The following is a 13336-nucleotide window of genomic DNA, read 5'->3' as shown; positions in this document are numbered from 1 at the left end:
GGCTAGTCTGTGACCTCAGGGAGCGGGTGGCCGCCCATTGCCCCATGAACCCAAACACCCAGGAAGCCCAGCGGCTCAGCCAGCGAGATGCCATGGTGGAACTGACAACACTGTGTGTGTTTCCCGCATTTAAAAAAATACTCCCCAGATGAAATGAGACGATGCTATATATTTCTAAAATCTGAGAAAAACTTTTTTTTTTTTTTTTTTTGGTACCAGGGATTGAACCCAGAGGCACTTAACCACTGAGCCATATCCCCAGCCCTTTTTTAAAAACAGATAGTTTACTTAGAGACAGGGTCTCCTTGAGTTGCTTATGGCCTCTCTAAATTGCAGAGACTGGCTTCGAATTCACCATCCTCCTGCCTCAGCCTCCGGAACCACTGGGATTACAGGTGTGCACCACTGCCCCCGGATTGGGAGAAACATTTTCACAGAGGTAGAGAGACAGAAATCTTTTCTTCTATGGTGCAATTAAAAGATTAGTTTCTTTGGGGCCTAGATCATTTCGTTCACGTAGGATTCCGTATATTTAATAAGCACGAGCCTTTAATACATGAAACCATACTCAAGTAATCAAAAATCTTGGTGACTTTCCGGGACTAGACCGACAGGATAATAAGGAACAGAGTTTTAGAGCAGACTTGTACTGTCACAGGGCTGCAGTGTTTAAGGAAGCTGCTCTTCAGATTAGTGAAATGATGTGGGGGAATCGACCATCAGTTTGGAAAACTCTGCAGTTAGACGGCGTCTCACCCCAGTCACGAAAGTCCACGGCAGCAGGATTGAAGGTCTAGCTGCGCTCTTTGCCACAGCCACGGGGGGACGTTAGCAAGGGACTGTGAGCCCCTTGAACTAGAGGGCTTTGGGGGGGTGGGCAGTACTGGGGATCAACCCAGAGCCTCTGCACAGTGAGGCCAGCGACGGTCAACGTGATGATCTCGGCCACGTCCCCGGCCCATGAGCCGCTTTGCCTGTTTTCCTAGGGAGCCAGCCCTGGTGGACATTACCGTCTCCTGGAGGCCCCGAAGCCCTAAGGGGAGAGGACCGCTTGGTCAGCTGGGGGCTTCAGCTCTCTCTTAGGGGGTCCATAGCCACTCCCAGCTCCTCCCTAGCCCAGAGCTGGACGGTCACTGTCACCCCACAGAAGCCTCACTAACTGGCACTCAGGCAAAGACCCTGGGAGGCGGGCACTGTGTCCGTCTTGCAGGCCAGGGGACCCGAGGTGAGCGTCGCGGGGTTCTGGGAGATGCCGGTGAGCCCCTGCCCCCGGGATACTTGCCCACGCCAGGCCAGTGAGGACGGACAGCTTCCACTGAAACTTCCCAAACCCAATGGCTTCCACCGCATCTTCCACCATGAAAGTATCTGGGGAGGAGAAGGGGAACGGAGGAAGGGTCAGCGCACCTCGCGTTGGTCCCTGTGTGGGGGTGTCGGCGATGGTCCCCAGCCAAGCTGACGAATCGCAGCACAGGCTGCTTCTAGAACTTGCCCCAGCAGAAAAAAATTCTAGCAAGTGTGAAAAGGTGTCTTGCTATTGTGACATTATTTATAGCAGGGAAAATAGAAACCCAGAATGTCCACCCGAAGAGGGCTGGTTAAATAAATTATTACATATTATATATAAATTACTAAGTGTTCACACTATGAAATATGACCTGTTAAAAAGAATGCATAGAGCTGGACGCTGTGGTGCACACCTGTATTCCCAGGGGCTCGGGAGGCTGAGGCAGGAGGATCACGAGTTCAAAGCCAGCCTCAGCAAAAGCGAGGCCCTAAGCAACTTAGTGAGACCCTGTCTCTAAATAAAATACCAAATAGGGCTGGGGGTGGGCTCGGTGGTCAAGTTCCCCAAGTTCAACCTCCATACCCTCCAAAAGAATGTATAGATAAAAAAGATGTACATATTAATTTTTGGGGGGTACTACGAATGAAATCCAGGGGTCCTCTACCACTGAGCTATATCCCCAGGCTTTTTATTTTGAGACGGGACCTAACTATGTTGCTGAGGCTGGCCTTGAACTTTTGATCCTCTTGCCTCAGCCTCCCAAGTCATTGGGATTACAGGTGTGTGTCACCGGACATGGCTCTATTATTTTTAAAAAATATATTTTTAGTTGTAGATGAACACAAAACCTTTATTTAGTTTATTTAGTTTTTTTAATATGGTGCTGGGGATTGAGCCCAGTGCCTCAGGCATACTAGGCAAGCGCTCTATCCCTGAGCCACAATCCCAGCCGGGGTCTGTTAATTTCTAAAAACAAGCTAGACAACATATATGTATAATAGGCATAGAGACGGGAACATAGATGTCTATGTATATCTACAGATATGTGAGACTCTAATTTAGGGTTTTATTTTTGTCATCCTCAGATAGGGGCAGGGTAGAAGCATCAGACCCTTTACCTTTCTTCCTTTTATAATTTATTACTTAATAGTCAGGAGGAAATCAATGCTTCTATTTTATTTAATTTTTTTTCTGGTGCTGGGGATGAAACCCAGGGCCTCATGTGTGCGAGGTGTGTGCTCTACCGCTGAGCTCTGCCGCCCGCCAAATGGTTTTGTAAAAGCAAAATTCCATCTGCACCGAGGTGGAAAGATGTCCACCCTCTGTGGCTACGTGGAAATGCAAGCCATGGAGGGGTAGGTGCCGGAAGAGCTGGTTTGTGATAAAAATTAGTTTTGTTCGTATCTGTGTGTGTGTGTGTGTGTGTGTGTGTGTGTGTGTGAGAGAGAGAGAGAGAGAGAGAGAGAGAGAGAGAGACAGTGTGGACTGTCCACAGCGTCATCTTTGCGAACCCCCCTCACTTTCCTACTTTGGACATTTTCTTTCCATGTTATAGAACCACAGGTTATTTTTGTTCCCAGAAAGAAAAAGGAAAAAGCATGACTGATAAGCAAATAAATAAATACCCAACGATCGAGCTCAAGAGGGCATGCTGGCTGAGCCCTGGACAAGGGCACTGGACAAGGCCGGGAGTGGGAAGGAGCCGTGGTCACGGAGGGGACACCAGTGCTGGTCTCTTAGTTCTGAAGAGCACTGGGCAGGTGACGTGCTCCCCTGAGGGCAGGCGGGGGACAGGTAGGTGGCACCTCTCTACTCTCTGCTATCGTTCAGATCTGGAATGTCCCCAAAGGCCCCTGTGCTAAAGGCCCAGTCCAGCCGAGGGGCTCCTGGGAGGTGTGGACCCCTAGGAGTCTCCCCCTAGTCACAGGAAGTGAGGCCACGGGGGGGGGGTGAGGCCACCGGTGCCCCAGGGACCCCGCCACACGACCCCCGGCTGCGACTCCAGAACAGGAGCCACAGTGCCACCTTCCTCTCAGTACGTGAGTCACCCGGTTATTTGGTTGTAGTAACAGGGAGTTGACCTTTTTATTTGTGAATTTAAAATGATTCCAAGATAAAGTTCATTAAAATCTAAGAAACTAAAGGAGGATGCCGGGTGGCCCTCCCTTGGACATCCCTGGGGACCTGGGGTTCTCTTCAGTCCCTGCCCGGAGTCCCCGTCTCTTTTGGAATTTCAACCCTGAGCCTCTTATTATGGTGACCATGATTTTATGGAGGTCATGATTGTCTCCAGGGTGTGAATTGGTGTTTAGCACACCGGCAGGTTCTAGTTCCCCAGAAAAAATGCTGAGCAGAAAGTGGGGTGCGTCCTAGGACAGCATCGATTTTTTTTTTCAGTAGTGGGGGCTGAGCTCAGGGCCTTGTGCGGCTAGGCAGGAGCTCCCCTCCCGAGCTTTGTCCCCAGCCCAGGATGACAACAGGAACAGCACTAACGTGGGCGTTGCTGAGAGCGCCTGCGTGCCAGGTCTGCACCAAGAACTCACTGTGCCTTGGGTCACCAAATGTCCATCACAACTCTAGGACTTAAGGTGCCACCAGCCCCATCCGGAGGGGGATGGCACCTGTCCAGGTGGCAGGCTAGCGGATGGTAGGCCGGGAGGCGAGGGCAAAGCCTCTGCTCTCGACTCCCACCATGGCTGCCTCCTTGGATCTGCTAGGAACAGGTCCTGGGTTCCACCCTCCTTGGTTGGGAGACTGGGGCACTTAGGAAAGCACGGAATGTTTTCGTCACTCAGCGTCAGGTGGACATGGGAGTCTGACACCAGGTCCCACGTTCCATCTTGGGTCCCTTATTGGACCCTCCTGTGTTCAGAGGCTGCACAGGGTCATAGGGCTATGGTGCCTGGTGGCTTGGGTGTAAATCCCAGCTAATTGGCTAATTCCTAGCTGCACAAGCCTGGGGAAGACCCTGAACCCTCTGTGCTCCAGTTCCTTACTGTAAGGACGGGGATGATGCTGACAGTGCCAACGGCCACTGCTCTGAGGATCGAATGGGAAGCACAGGCAGCTGCTCAGAGCAGTGACTGGCAGGAGAAAGTCCTCAGCCAATGACAGCTGCTCCCACACCTCTGTCATCATCACACCATCATGGTCATCACCATCACCGCCATCACCATCATCACCTCCACCATCACTATCACCACCATCATCACCATCATCATCACTGCCATCACCATCATCCCACCACCACCATCGCTGCCACCATCATCATCACCATCATCATCACTATCCCCACCATCACCACCACTAACACCATCATCACCTCATCACTATTGCCACCATCATACCATTATCATCACCGCCATCACCATCATCCCACCACCATTATCACCATCACCATCACTATCACCACCATCTACTACCACCACCAACATCATCACTACCATCACCATCACCATTATCATCATCACCACTTTCACCAACATCTCACTACCACCATCACCACCACCATTATCATCACCACTATCATCATCATCTCTATCAGCACCATCAGCACCATTATCATCACCACCATCATCATCACAAAGTCCCATTGCCACCATCATTGCCACTGCCATCACCACCACCACCACCATCACCACCACCATCACCACTATCATCACCATCATCGTCACCATCACCACCACCATCACCACCACCATCACCACCACCATCACCACCATCATCACCACCATCATCACCATCATCACCACCACCATCACCACCATCACCACCATCATCACCATCATCACCACCACCATCATCACCATCACCATCACCATCACCACCACCATCACCACCACCATCACCACCATCACCACCATCACCACCATCATCACCACCATCACCACCATCATCACCACCATCATCACCATCATCACCACCACCATCACCCCTCCATCACCACCATCACCCCTCCATTACCATCATCACCACCACCATCACCACCACCATCACCACCATCATCATCACCATCATCACCACCATCACCACCACCATCACCACCATCACCACCATCATCACCATCATCACCACCACCATCATCACCATCACCATCACCATCACCACCACCATCACCACCATCATCATCACCATCATCACCACCATCACCACCATCACCACCACCATCACCACCATCACCACCATCATCACCATCATCACCACCACCATCATCACCATCATCACCACCATCACCACCATCATCACCACCATCATCACCATCATCACCACCACCATCACCCCTCCATCACCACCATCACCCCTCCATTACCATCATCACCACCACCATCACCATCATCACCACCACCATCACCACCATCACCATCACCACCACCATCACCACCACCATCACCACCACCATCATCACCATCATCACCACCAACACCACCACCATCACCACTATTATCATGACTACCATCTCTTACCAACGACCCGTGCTGATGAGATGAACTGGGTTCAAAGGAGCTGGCTGCAACATTAAACTAAGAAAATGGTGAAGAACTCACGCAACACACAGACATGAGGGTGGGACTGCTCTGTGACCTTCGAGGTCAGCTTCCATGCTGGAAAGTGCTGGAAAAGGGGGGCATGCACCTGGAATAAAGAGACCTGGAATCTCTTTATTTTTATAAGGGAGGACACACAAGGGATTTTCCATAGAATATTCTACACCAAATAAGGCAGGGGATAAGGTTTCAAAGGTGGAGTCGTGCTTCATGGTGTCCTGTGGTCAGAAGATGGACATTTTAGCAAGTCACACCCACCTCAGGTGCTGTGTGGGATCACAGGCAGAGCGAGAGGAGAGGCACTTGCATTGTGCAGCCCAATAGGCGTGCAATGCCAGTCTGTCCTCCCATATGGCTACTATGAGCATAGCTCACACACACAGCCCACGAGTGGCTCACGACAATGATCACCACTGTCATCACCACCACCATCATCACCACCACCATCATCACCATTATCATCATCACCATCACTGCCACCATCACCATCACCACCACCATCACCACCATTATCACCACCATCACCACCACCACCATCACCACCATCACCACCATCACCACCATCCCATCACTACCATCATCACCCTCACCATCATCACCATTATTGCCACTACCATCATCATCACTACCATCACTCCACCATCACCATCACCACCATTATCACCACCACCACCATCACCATTATCATCATAACCATCACTACCACCATCACCATCATCCCATCACTACCATCATCACCCTCACCATCACCACCATTATTGCCACTACCATCATCATCACTACCATCACTATCACCATCACCATCATCTCCATCATCATCACCATCACCACTATTAACACCACCACCATCACCATCACCATCATCATCACCACTATTATCACCACTACCATCACCATCATCATGACCATCATCACCACCATCATCACCATCACCCCTACCATCACCATCAGAACCATCACCATCACCATCATTACCACCACCACCACTACCATGATCACCATCACCACCACCATCATCATCACCACCATCATCATCACCACCACCATCCCCATCACCATCCCCATCACCACTGTCCCCGTCACCATCCCCACAGCCCCACAGCCCCATTGCCATCCCTGCTGCTGCCATCGTCAGCAAGTGTCATGCAGTGATGTGACTGGCAGGGATTGTGATGCGACCCTGTGCTGAAGTGAGCCACGGAGAGCAGCCTCCATTCCCAGTGTCACCCCTGGGCCCTCGCTGTGCCCCCCAACTGCCCCTCCACGGGAACCTCCTGAAAGCGCCACCTGGGGAGGCCACCTGGACCTCGGGGCCCCTGCCCGTGGCCCGGTCTGATGCCCGAGTGGCCCGGCTCGCTCACCGTCGGTGGGATTGGCGAACTCCTTGGGCACGGCTGCGCCATCGTCCAGCTCGACCGCCTCTAGGCCCCCCCGGACCCCTTCAATCTGGACCTCATGCTCTCCGGAGGCCGCGTCGTCCTCTGACCTCGCGCTCTCGCCCGTGCGACGGAACTTCACCACCCTAGGGAAGAGAGCAGATCCCGTCAGCATGGCCAGGTTGCGTCCCCAGTGGCCTCGCCGCGCAGCCCTTGGGCCCAAGACAGGTGAGACGCCTTCCTCTCCTGATTTGGAGAGGGGAGCAGGTGGCAGGTGGCTCTTCTATTCAGCGGGACGAGGTGAAGAAGAGTGACAACTCCCAGTTATTCTACTAGGGCTGGTCAGTTGGCCAGGCTGCGCACTGCACAGTGCCAGGCTCCGTGAGACCTGAACACTGCTGAGCAGTATAGCGCAGTCACTTGTTGCTTCACACCAAGGACACTGCTGGGAAAGTGTCACTAGGTTGTCTCCTAGTTGGGTGATCATGACAATGAACACTCACAGACTAACACAGATTCTGGGCAACACGCTTGCAGAACTACCGTCACATACTAAGCCCATCGCTGGCCAAAGGGGTGACAGGCTCTTCACCATTGTATATTTGTTTCAGAATCTGGACTCGCCTGCCCCTCCGCGGAACACCAGCAACAATCTGGTCACCTGAGGTTTACATGAGACCACAAAAAGTTTCTTGCAGTTTTTTTTTTAATTTAAAGTGGATGCTAACATTTTTTAATTGAGAGAATTTACACTACAGGTCAGATTTCCAGATAGAAGGCTATCAATCTGGTCATCGGGGTTCACACTGTGCAGGAGAACCGTGGCTAGACATGGGCGGTGGTGGACCCTTCAAATGGGACATACACTCCACTATGACCACAGTCTCCTCTTCTCCAAATAATCTGCAGCCCTGAGTGTCTTTTGTCACTCACCCTTACACGTGTCCTGCCTTCCTCTCTCATTGGCACTTTGTCCCATCTGTCTGGCCCAGTAAGGCATGTGAATTGAGGCTCCATATACCCCACTCTCGTGAAATTCACTCCTTCAAACTTGGTGACTCTGAACAGCAGTTTCTTCCTCTGGGACTGAGAGGCAAAATTACCTGCCTCCTTCAAACTTTTTATTCCAAAATACGAAACTCGCTGGCTGCCAGACCCTTGATGGTGCCTGAGACAACTGCAAGGGCAGCCAGGTATATCAGGGCCTCACGGCCTCCCAGGAGAAGATGATCCAATGCGTAACGCTCATTTTTATAATCATTTCTGGAAGAAAGTTTGGTGTGTCAGGGGCATGAACAGCCGAGGGGCTGTATGAGCAATAGGACAGCAAACTTGATCAGTGTCTTAAACAGGTTAAAGAAAAAGAGAGATAGCTGGGCCCGGTGGCACTCATCGACTCAGGAGGCTGAGCGGGGAGGGTCACAAGTTAGAGGCCAGCCTCAGCAACTCAGGGAGACCCTGTCTCAAATGAAAAATAAAAAGGGCTGGGGAGGTGACTCAGTGGTAGAGCACCCGTGGGTTCAATCCCAGTTCCCCAAAAGATAAGAGTGTGTGTGTGAGAGAGAGAGAGTGAAATCTAAATACAATAGTGCTACTATTATTAATTCACATCATTCCATGTATTTAAGCAAAGAACAACTAGTGCTCTGGCACAGAAAGTGTTTACGTCAAAGGTGCAGGGAATTTTTTTTTTATTAATTTGTACCAGGGATAGAACCCAGGAGGGCTTAACCCCTGAGCCCCATCCCCAGCCCTACTTTGTATTTTATTTAGAGACAGAGTCTCACTGAGTTGCTTAGTGCCTCGCTGTTGCTGAGGCTGGCTTTGAACTCACAATCCTCCTGCCTCAGCCTCCCGAGCTCCTGGGATGACAGGTGTGGGCCACTGCACCTGGCCAAGTGCAGGGAATTTGTTCTGCTTGGGAACTTCTTCTAGAAAAGACAGATGAGAGATCAGAGATCATGTCAATAACTGCAGCTCTGCTCTTCATCAACAAGGGGCTTAGAAAGGGACCCGGCTGGGACAGAACGGCTGAGGTCAGAGGCTGGACCAGAGGGGCGCCCCATCTACCAGCACCGCCGCCCAGCATCACAGGGTGGGTTCCTCGCAGACGCACGTGATGTCTTGTGCGCTCACTCGGCACAACAGCGGAGGCCCCAGGGGTCTCGTGACTTGTCCCCAGGCACACAACTCAAGAGACGGGGAGCCAGGACTCAACCTGTCTGTCTGTCTCAAAGTCTTGAGTTCCCCACCGACGGGAGGTACTACCTCTCCAGACCTCCCACGGCTCTTTGGCTATAATTATTTTCATAAAAACGTTTTAACTTGAGGGCTGGGGACATGGCGCAGTGGGTAGAGAGCGTGCCTCATATGCACAAGGCCCTGGGCTCAATCCCCAGCACCACACACACACACAAAGCTGTAATCCGAAATATTTCTAGAATATGAAATTATGCAGGTGATAGAGAATAACTCTGCTCCTACTGTCCGGCATAAGGTTGAGCCATATGCAACTGTCACTGATCAACCATGATTCAGTTGAAGGCACCGCGTCTCTTTCCCTCACACCTTCAAGGTCATAGTCTTCCTGGGGTCTTTACCTGCCTCATTTTTTGTTTTATTTTTTTGGTCCTGGGGATTGAGCGTAGGGGCTTGTAACCCCTGAGCCACATCCCCAGCCCTTTTTACTTTTTATTTTGAGACAGGGTCTTACTAAGTTGCTCATGGCCTTGCTAAGTTGCTGAGGCTGGCCTCAAACTTGTGATCCTCCTGCCTCAGCCTCCCCAGCCGCTGGGCTTACAGGCGTGCACTATTGCGCCTGGCCGCATATCTTCCCTAAAGAAATGTCTACTCAAATAGACATTAAATTGGGCTGTTCGTCTTTTTCTCTGGCTGAGTTGTAGTTCTTTGTATATTCTGGACATTGAATGCTTACCACAGAGATGATTTACAAATATTTCCTCCCATTCTGTGGGTTTTCCTTTACAGTCTTAATTGTGATACACAATTTTGATACACCAAAGTTTTGTTTTTTGATGTGGTCAAATTTGCTTGCTTTTACTTTTCTTACCTGTGCTTTTGTTGTTATGTGCAACAATCATTGCCAAATCCAATGTCTCCCCTATTTTCTTCTAGAGGTTTTATAGGCTACTGGGGATTGAACCCAAAGCTACTTAACAACTGAGCCACACCCCTGTTTTATTTACTTATTTTGTATTTTATTTAGAGACAGGGTCTTGCTAAGTTGTTAGAGCCTCACTAAGTAGCTGAGGCTGGCTTTGAACTTTTGATCCTCCTGCCTTTGCCTCCCAAGCTGCTGGGATGACAGGCATGTGCCACAGCGCTGGGACTCTATGATTCTTCTTCTTTTTATTGTTTGTGGTACTAGGGATTGAACCCAGGGCACTCAACCACTGAGCCACATCCATAGTCCTTTATATTTTTTATTTAGAGACATGGCCTTGCTAAGTTGCTTAGGTCCTTGTTAAGTTGCTGAGGCTGGCTTTGAACTCACAATCCTCCTGCCTCAGCCTCCCAAGCCACTGGGATTCCAGGCATGCGCCAATGAGTTTTGACACCAGGATGAGTGAGGTCTCCGATTCAGGTCTCATTTTTCATTACTGTGTTTGGCTGCTGGTGTCCTTCGAGTGTCTGTATGAATTTTAGGATGGTTTTTCTATTTTGCAAAAGATAAAACATGGCTTCTTGGGAAATCATTGACTGAGGTGCTCTTCAGAGGAAACGAGCCGGGAATGGGGTGGGGGGCAGATAGGACAGGGAGCCGCTGGGCAAGGACGTGGCTTCTGTTGACATCCAGACTCAACCTGGGAGCCCTGGCGTGGGGGCTGGGCTGGGGGGTTTCACAGGGTCAGCACCCGCTGGCCCCATGCAGAAGGCCGACCTCCCAGGCCAGATGGCGGCTGTGAGCCACACCAGTCCACAGTGGCAGCAGCTGGGGGAGGAGCCAGCCCCGCAGAGGGACTCTGCCCTGGGCACCACGGTATCTGCGGCAATCAAGTTCCCGCCGAGTTATACACCAATTAATCCCAAAGCACTCTGCAGGGGTGGGGGGATGATTAATCACTGACTTTCCCCCTCAAACTTCCTAGATAAAAGCTCTCATCTAGTCACTGAGCACGTGCCAAAAGCCAAGTCCTACCTAAGCCCTTTCTATAATCTCCTATTAACCTGACAACCAACCGATGGGATTCCATACTATCCCGATACTCATTTTGCAGACAAGGGAAAAGATGCTCAGAGAGGTTAAGGCGCCGGCCCTGGGCCACACAGCCTTCGGGAGCTGAGATTTTAGCCTGGGTGCCTCAGTTGGAGTCACTGATTTGGTGCCTCTCCCAGTATGTCTGGGGAAGGAGTGGACCCTCTCCTGAGCTGACCTGCAGGGCACGCTGGCCAGACACGGGAATCAGGGGCACGGCTCAGTTCCAGCCCGGCTGACTGCAGTGGCCGGGCAGGGGTTCTGGAAGCGGGAGCCTGGGACCCCTGCTGGACTGTTGCAGCAGATGGCCGCGCCCCGCCCCCATGAGATCCGGATTCAGTGCTGGGCATTTCTAAGTCTCCAGATGTTGCTGATCTGGGAGCTGCTTCTGTGCATCAGGGTCGGAAGGACTTGATGCCCTCTCCCGGCCCCCCACTGGGGAGCAGTCACGAGGGACCTGCCAAGGGACCTGGCCCTGAGAAGCCATGCCCACGGGGCTGAGCTGGGGCCCAGAGGACCGTCCCTGGGTCTGGAGCTTGCATGTCTTGCAGAGGGAAGAAGATGAAGTATCTCAGGACCGGCCTCTGCTCAGCACGTGCCCAGCCAGAGCCCCAATTGATGGGGTTTGTGTTAATTTTGGGGAGGGGATGCTGATGGACACAGGGGTGCGCCTATCGTCCAGCTCTCAAATACCACTGCCCACTGTTGCCCCCTCGCATTTGCCAACATCTGGGGAGTAAATGCTTCCCCGGTGGCAATTTCAAGCTACCAATGGTTAAGTAACAGGCTCCAAAAGTTCCTGAATATTTAACCACCAGTCTGCTCTCTGGCGCTAGTGTGAGAAGGTTCTAGTACATCACTGTTAAAAAAAAAAAAAGTTCTCAAAACGGACTCATGCCACAACACAGATGAACCCCCAAAACAGAGTCACACAAGCCAGTCACAGGAGGCCCCGGAGGAGATTCCACTCACATGAAATGTCCAGGGTAGGCAAATCTGGAGAGAGAAGAAGTAGAGGGTCACCGAGGATCAGAGGCAGGGGACTGCCCGGGAGTGGGCAGCTGCTGCTCAGTGAGTCCAGGATTTTCCTTTTATTTTTATTTTTTTATTATTTTTTTTAGAGAGAGAGAATTTTTTAAATATTTATTTTCAGTTCTCGGCGGACACAACATCTTTGTTTGTACGTGGTGCTGAGGATCGAACCCGGGCCGCACGCATGCCAGGCGAGCGCGCTACCGCTTGAGCCACATCCCCAGCCCCGTCCTTTTATTTTATTTTATTAATATATATATTTTAAGACGTTGATGGATCTTTATTTTGTCCCTTGGTTTATATGTGGTGCTGAGAGTGGAACCCAGGGCCTCACACATGCTGGGCAAGTGCTCCACCACTGAGCCCCAGCCCCAGCCCCCAGGGGTTTCCTTTTAAGGTGATGAGGATGTTACAAGACTAGACAGAGGTGAGGCTGGTACCACATTGAGCCCGTGTTACATGCCGCCAACTGTACATGCTAAAATAGTTAAAGAGATTGAACTAAGAGGCACTCAACCCCCGAGCCCCATCCCCAGCCCTATTTCATAATTTATTTAGAGACAGGGTCTTACTGAGTTGCTTAGCGCCTCTCTTTTGCTGAGGCTGGCTTTGAACTTGCGATCCTCCTGCCTCAGCCTCCCGAGCTGCTGGGATGACAGGCGAGCGCTCTGTACCAGGCTAAAATGATACATTTTACGTTGTGTGTATTTTGCCTTCTAGAAAGAAAAGGAAACAAAACCCCTCAACTCTTGGCACTGCCAGGGAGGTTAGTGGAATTCATTTAGCCCACGCGTATTAATTGAGCACCTGCTTTGTGCCAGGCTCAAGGGTGCTGCTGGGATTACGAGGTGAGCCAACTACTCAGACTCCTGCCTGTAGC

The 13336-nt window shown here is 51.2% G+C and overlaps 1 protein-coding gene across 1 annotated transcript in view; it reads right to left on the bottom strand.

Moving 5' to 3' along the window:
• Svop (SV2 related protein) overlaps nt 1-13336 on the bottom strand; it is an 84796-nt gene that overhangs the window by 57965 nt on the left and 13495 nt on the right. Inside the window, exons 2-3 of the mRNA XM_077105228.1 lie at nt 7194-7354; nt 1283-1368 (exon numbers count right to left, since the gene is read on the bottom strand). Coding sequence (XP_076961343.1) covers nt 1283-1368; nt 7194-7354 — 247 coding nt within the window. The remainder of the gene's footprint in view (nt 1-1282; nt 1369-7193; nt 7355-13336) is intronic.

The sequence above is a fragment of the Callospermophilus lateralis genome, chromosome 1 (genome assembly GCF_048772815.1).
Source record: "Callospermophilus lateralis isolate mCalLat2 chromosome 1, mCalLat2.hap1, whole genome shotgun sequence".
Taxonomy (NCBI): domain Eukaryota; kingdom Metazoa; phylum Chordata; class Mammalia; order Rodentia; family Sciuridae; genus Callospermophilus; species Callospermophilus lateralis.
This window is presented reverse-complemented; position numbering and strand designations above follow the sequence as displayed.